This window comes from Sinocyclocheilus anshuiensis, unplaced genomic scaffold (assembly GCF_001515605.1).
Source record: "Sinocyclocheilus anshuiensis isolate Anshui unplaced genomic scaffold, SAMN03320099.WGS_v1.1 scaffold4075, whole genome shotgun sequence".
NCBI classification, from domain to species: Eukaryota; Metazoa; Chordata; class Actinopteri; order Cypriniformes; family Cyprinidae; genus Sinocyclocheilus; species Sinocyclocheilus anshuiensis.
In genome coordinates this window covers 52,163-58,419 of record NW_015554322.1, presented here as the reverse complement: position 1 = coordinate 58,419, position 6,257 = coordinate 52,163, and the positions used below count along the sequence as shown (strand labels likewise).

At 38.9% G+C, this 6,257-nt stretch overlaps 1 protein-coding gene across 3 annotated transcripts in view; it reads right to left on the bottom strand.

Annotated features, from left to right (window-relative positions):
- Positions 1-5,690, bottom strand: part of LOC107671367 (protein TBRG4-like) — an 8,288-nt gene extending 2,598 nt beyond the window's left edge. The window contains exons 1-12 of one of the 3 annotated variants that reach the window (XM_016464273.1): positions 5,588-5,690; positions 4,629-5,101; positions 4,366-4,547; positions 3,740-3,787; positions 3,441-3,585; positions 3,145-3,319; positions 2,876-3,033; positions 2,618-2,728; positions 2,368-2,512; positions 1,241-1,486; positions 969-1,080; positions 772-886 (exon numbers count right to left, since the gene is read on the bottom strand). In XM_016464273.1, the coding sequence (XP_016319759.1) occupies positions 772-886; positions 969-1,080; positions 1,241-1,486; positions 2,368-2,512; positions 2,618-2,728; positions 2,876-3,033; positions 3,145-3,319; positions 3,441-3,585; positions 3,740-3,787; positions 4,366-4,547; positions 4,629-5,033 (1,842 nt within the window). In that variant the 5' untranslated portion in view covers positions 5,034-5,101; positions 5,588-5,690. The remainder of the gene's footprint in view (positions 1-771; positions 887-968; positions 1,081-1,240; positions 1,487-2,367; positions 2,513-2,617; positions 2,729-2,875; positions 3,034-3,144; positions 3,320-3,440; positions 3,586-3,739; positions 3,788-4,365; positions 4,548-4,628; positions 5,102-5,587) is intronic. The other 2 variants (XM_016464274.1, XM_016464275.1) reach the window with 2 other exon arrangements.
- Between the last annotated feature and the right edge of the window lie 567 nt (positions 5,691-6,257).

The following is a 6,257-nucleotide window of genomic DNA, read 5'->3' as shown; positions in this document are numbered from 1 at the left end:
AACGAAACACTATAGTATTTATAATTATGGTCTATTAATTAGCCGAAATAAAATGAAATATATGTTAAATTTAAACTGCATTCCAGCAAAAATTCCAGTCAGCATAATCAAAGCTTTATTGGCATGTTGAGCATTTACAGTAGGCTATTATTTACAAAAGTATTCAGAACGTTAAGTAGAGATCGAAATAAAGGGAAAAAATTAATATAAACAAATATAAAAATATAACCTCCATCTCTGATAATCCGGGGTTGCTATGGTCACGCAGGTTTGTTTTACGCATTAAACGTGTGGCCACGAGAAATGGATGTCGTTCCCTCAACATAGCACCTCGAGGCCACGACATAAGGATGTCGTTACCTCGACAAAATGATCTCGTGGCCACGACATAATATCACATTCCCACAAGTTAATATGACGTTCCCTCAAATTAATATCTAGTGGCCACGACATATTATCACGTTCCCACGGGTTATTATGTCGTGGCCACGACAAAACTAAGTGAACTGAACATGTCACCTTATGGGCACCGTAGGAAAGATAGCATTGGAGTCACTTTCAGAATGGTTTTTTCAGCTGATTAACAGTAAAAACATGGACAGCCAATCAAAACCCATTCAACTTCAAAAAGCTTAAAAATGTTAAGTGCCAGATGACATGTTATTATCTATTGGTGTGAACACTAGTTATCATTCTTGGTGAGAATGGGCTTTTATACTTAAAATGAACAGACATGTTTACATATCCTATCCTTGTATTTCACTGCCTCACCTCCACCAATATGAACCCAGCCAGCTGTAGGTGGCGTTTTTGCATGGCAAAGCGGCCCAGCAGATCCTTGCTCCTGAGACAAAAGTTAGGAAACTCCCAAGCCACAAATGCTATTCTGCAAATAGACATACACAACTGACAAATTTAGAAATCATCTGTATGTGAACTTAGGACAAGGCTTTCACTTTAACACTCACCTCCGTGCCCCTGCAGGTAAGGCATCACGTCCACCGCCTCCAGGTAAATGAGGGGCTTTCAAGTTATCCAAATCAATAGGCTTACTTTCTGAATCTACCATAAGCTCTCCATCTGTGGTGAAAACAATCAACAGATTCACATATTAACAGGAGATTCTGTTAGACTACTGCTTAAGTATTCATGATCCATGAATGGGAAAGAAATATGCCCTCTGTTACCTTGGAAAATGTATTTAACTTGCATCGCTCTGGTGTTCACAGTTGCTACTTACCTATTGTCCAGCCGTATATGGTTTTGACAGCAGTGCGGAGGGCCTGTGTCCGGCCATTTGTCAGGCTCTGGAGGGCTGTGTGTAGGCTGCTCTGCAGAGGGGTGCTGCCCTCCACTTTGCCCTGGGGAGCTGGCAGCAGCACAGTGGGGGATTCAATAGTGATTCCTAGAGGCTCCAGCTGAGCAAAGGCAGAGATATGCAGCAATTTCAGCCGATAGCTCTCAGTCCGATCCACAATGCCACCTGCTGGATAGGTCAAGAAAACTTTATCATGACATCATACTACTGCAGACTGACTATAGTGCACAGACTGACAGCCTTGGTCACTATGAACTGTCCTTGTATGAAAAAAAAGTGTGGTGATTGACATTTGTGCTTATGTATTCCATGGAAAAAAATAACAGCATACAAGTTTAAATCGACATGAGGGTGAATAAATAATGAGAGTATTTTCATTTTGGGGTGAACCATTCCTTACAATGCAGTACCATTTCAAAGGTTTGCGGTTGATAAGTTCTTTAAATGTTTTTGAAATAAGTCCCTTACACTCACCAATTCTGCACTTATTTAATCAAAATATAGTAAAAACAGCAATATTGTGAAATATTACAATAAATTCTATTTTTATACATTTTAAAATTAAATGTATTCCTGTGATTACAAAGCTGAATTTTCAGCAGCCATTACTCCAGTCTTCAGTGATTTGGTGCTGAAGAAATATTTATTATTCTTCTTAATGTTAATTAATTGTTAATTGTGCTGCATAATATTTTCATGGAAACCAAAATATTTTTTTAGGATTCTTTGATTAATAGAAAGTTCAAAACAGCATTATTTGAAGTCGAGATTACAATGTAAAAGTTAACGTGTTCTTGCTGAATAAAATAATAAAAAAAAAAATTCTTACTTGCCACAAACTTTTGAAAGGTAGTGTATGTTAAATCTGCCTCTAATGAAAGTAAAGACAGACACTGGACAATGAGGCTATACTGCCACCATGTGTTTCGGATGAGAACATCAAATGATATTAATCAAAGTGCTACGTAAGAAATGTGTATTCAGCAGTTTTCCCCAAATGGACAGTACAGCCTTTTCTTAATATTTTTAGCATATTCATGCCTACGCACCTGTAAGTTTCTTCTGAAAGTCATACTTGGTAACAGAGGAGATGTAATAAGGATTGGCTTGGTTCAGCACACATAGCGACCAGACCACGTCTGTTTTCAGGAATGGCTCTAAATTCTGAAAGGAACCTTCCAAAGCTTTGTGTACCTATAGCCACACAATAAAACATAATACGTACATGCACATACATACACACCCAGCATTGCAGTTAATCAAGGATAATAATACAATATTACAACTCTTATTGGTTACCTTTTGGTAAAACTCCTCTCCTTTGCTGAGTTGGAAGTTGAGTTTGGCGAAAGATATGAGGAGATTACACACCTGCAGAGTGCTGTAGTTTTCACTATTACTCACATAGTGCTGAAAAACAACAGAGAGGGGAAAAATAATAAACAAGTTGATGGAGACCGGTGAAAGACAACTGAAATCAAACTAAATAAAAGGTTGCCTTCAAGAAAAGTATAATTTACTTGATGGTGCTGATTTGATAAAAAAAATTATTCCAACCTGAGCAAAGCCTTCAAACATAGGCAAGTGGAGCCACTTGAGAAAGGCTAGAGACTTGGCACAGCGGGTGACATCGAGGGAACTCAGTTCTGATAACCTAGGCAACAGCTCTGCCGCTATTCTCTGGAGCACATGTGTCTGATGAAAATTCAGCTTACCTTTTATTTAGAGAAAGATGAGAACACAATTAGATTTTTAGAGTTATTTATACAAGTCTAGGCAAAAAGCTGTTTAATGAGGTTAATTGGGAAAAAAAAAATCTCACTAACCATAAACGTATGCGATGTCAAGCAGCAATGGTGTTTTGAGTTCAAAAGAGGGTTTCTGGTTCAGGTGGTATGAGAGAGCACGTAATAAAGGAACGGCACGCCTGTTTTGAGAGGCCAGTGCAAATGCCACCCTCCGGATATCCTCTGCGGTGAAGCTCTCTGCCAACTCCAGAGCCTAGAAAACACACGATACAGTTCAGTGGTAGACAATCAAGTTACACAAGCCTAATACAACATAAAGCAAATGTGTTCAAAAGTGTGTAGGTGGCTAAAGGTGTTTGTGTGTGTGCACTCACTTTGTCCTCCAGTTTGTCCATGAGAGAGGGGGTGAAGAGTGAAGCACGGCCCATGAGAATGCTGATGGTACGACTGTCACACAGCTCTGTCCAGCGCAGCTCCAGTTGTTTCAGCAGGGCTGTGGTAAGCGCTTCATTTTCATACCTATTACAACACGAACAACAACATTATGAGAACAGACCAGCTACTTACTGGACCAACTACAGCATCAAGAACTTAAGAAACTTTTAAGAAAAATGACTGACATAGATATTCATTCATATCAGTTCATTCAAAGCAAACGCATACAAATACTTACGTTTGGGGTTGATTTGTTTTTGTAAGAAGTCTCTTATGCTCAGCAAGGCTAATACAGTAAAAACAGTAATATTGTGAAAATGATTACAATTTAAAATAACTGTTTTCTGTTATAATATATTTTAAAATGTATTTTACTGTATTCTTGTGATGACAAAGCTGAATTTTCAGCAGCCTTTTACGCCAGTCTCCACAAGTCTTACTCCTGTGTCACAAGATCCTTCAGAAATCATTCTAATATGCTGATTTGGTGCTCAAGAAACACATATTATAAATATTGAAAGCGGTTATGCTGCCATGATACCTATTTTAGGATTCTCTGAGAATAGAAAGCTCAAAAGAGAAGCATTTAATTGAAGTTTTTACCACCATTTTTGATCAATTTAATGCATTCTGACTGAATAAAACTGTTAATTTCTGCAAAAATGTCTTATAGACCCCAAACGTTTTACCAGTAATGTAATAGATCAGAGTTATTTAATTTAGTCAAATAAAATACATTCTAAAATATGTAGATAAAGACGGATAAAATGTAAAAAAAAAAATTTAAATGTTAAATTTTAAATTATGTTGCGGTAGTAATGACTATAATTAGGAATCAAGCTCTGTCAAGCATGTGAATCCCACCCTTGTCTTCGCTGAAAGGCTACCCAGTCCACCAGGTACGCCAGGTGCCGGTAGGTGAGGCGCCGGATCCTCCAGAGCACTTCATTCTGGATGGAGCAGAGTAGAGGGGCATCAGAAGGGAGACCCAACATAGTGAGAGCACGTAGAAGACCCACCAGAGAACCATTCCACACTGAGGACACCTGTGAGAGAACAACAACAAAGATAATCTTCTGCTGTCTCAATATCAGTGACAAGCAGACTTTCAATTCAATCTTGGCTACCTGAGCATGTACGGTCTCCAGCATGCTCTCGCACCGCGGATCCTGCAGGATTCCTTCACCACCCTTCTCCATGACCCGCAGGTTCAGCTGGACCAGACACCTGGCAGCATCACTAGCAGATCCGCCATGTTCTGCCCACAACTGAAGCACTTCCTCTGGGGTGGATACCTTTTCAACAAGTCGGACTAGTTGTGTTTGTTCATATGGTAATGTCGTCTCCTCCATCCTAGCTAGTTCACTGCCCTGACAGAGGTGCCTAGCAGAAGGACGGATCCAAGACAGGGACATCTGGCACATTGGCTCTGTCTGGTGGACTGTGCAGGTCTGTAGTCGGGCTGAGGCTGTAGCAGCCTGAGGACAGCGAGGAAACAATCGTGCCCATCTGCACAGCAGCCTGGTGGTCATTTTGAAAAGAGGACTTCCTGTATTCAACAACCAGTCAACGCATCTGCCACCACACCTCACCTGAGCACCTAAGAATCGATCAGACAGCACATATAAGAAAAGTCTCAGATGTAAGAAAATGAGCCCAACTTATATATAAAATAGCACCAGTCAGATATTGATGTTAAAATATAATTTATGTGGTGGTGTTTTGCCTTTAATCAAGCATTTAAAATAGCATATAGCAAATAGCATTTTTTTTAAACTTATTTTACTAGTACTGTTGCTTTCGAAAGAATAGCACTGAACGTCAACACTCCCCGAATATACTGAATCTATCCACCATATAAAGATCTGTCAAATGTCTGAATTACCTGGCTGTCTATCATGGGTTAAAGTCTATTCTGACCTTGTCGATTTGGGCAGGCGCCGCGGTAAGCTTATGGAACTGTCAACATTATCAGCAAGACTTTTCGGCAACCCAGTAAACACCGATACAGTTTAATAAACATGTTTTATCGAAACTGAACAGGACTGCGCTGTAACCACTGATAAACCAAATATTGCCTTCTTACCGTGTCAAATCAGCTTTTAAAAGAGCAGCGACGACATTCACATAGAGGAAAGAGCAGTAGGAGTCGCGGAGGTTTTGCGTCAGTGAACCGGCAACACGTGATTTCGACGGCGCATTGTGATTGGTCGGCATGCCTATGAATTGCAAAGAGAAACTGAGCCTTGTTGACTGGAGGTCAGTTCCCTTAGCAGATAATGTAAAGTGGGGGAAAGATCTGGTTAATACTTTTATTTACTTACAGTAAATACAATTTTACCCAGCTAATAATTACATTACACATGTATTATTGTCATTTTACCAATATATTTGGGAGTTTCTTTTAACTTATACACGTAACACTTTCAGTTACTTTGGAAATACCTGCTGTGTGAATTTGGTGACCAAATAAGCAAAAGCAATTTTATCTTATTAATCTTATATTCATTTTAGCAAAGTCAAAAACATAAATTCACCGGTGGGAAAAATAAATAAATAAATGAATTAAACCAAATAGTAACACTAATTTGTCTGCATCTGAAATTAAGCAGTAAACCACTTAAAATGTGCAGTCAAGTTTTGAAATACGTCATTAACAAACCTTAATAATGTTTTGTTAATATTCGCTAAATATATATTCATTAATTTAAGGAGAGTTTTGCAATCTAGCAAGCGAGAGAACTATTGCAGTCGAG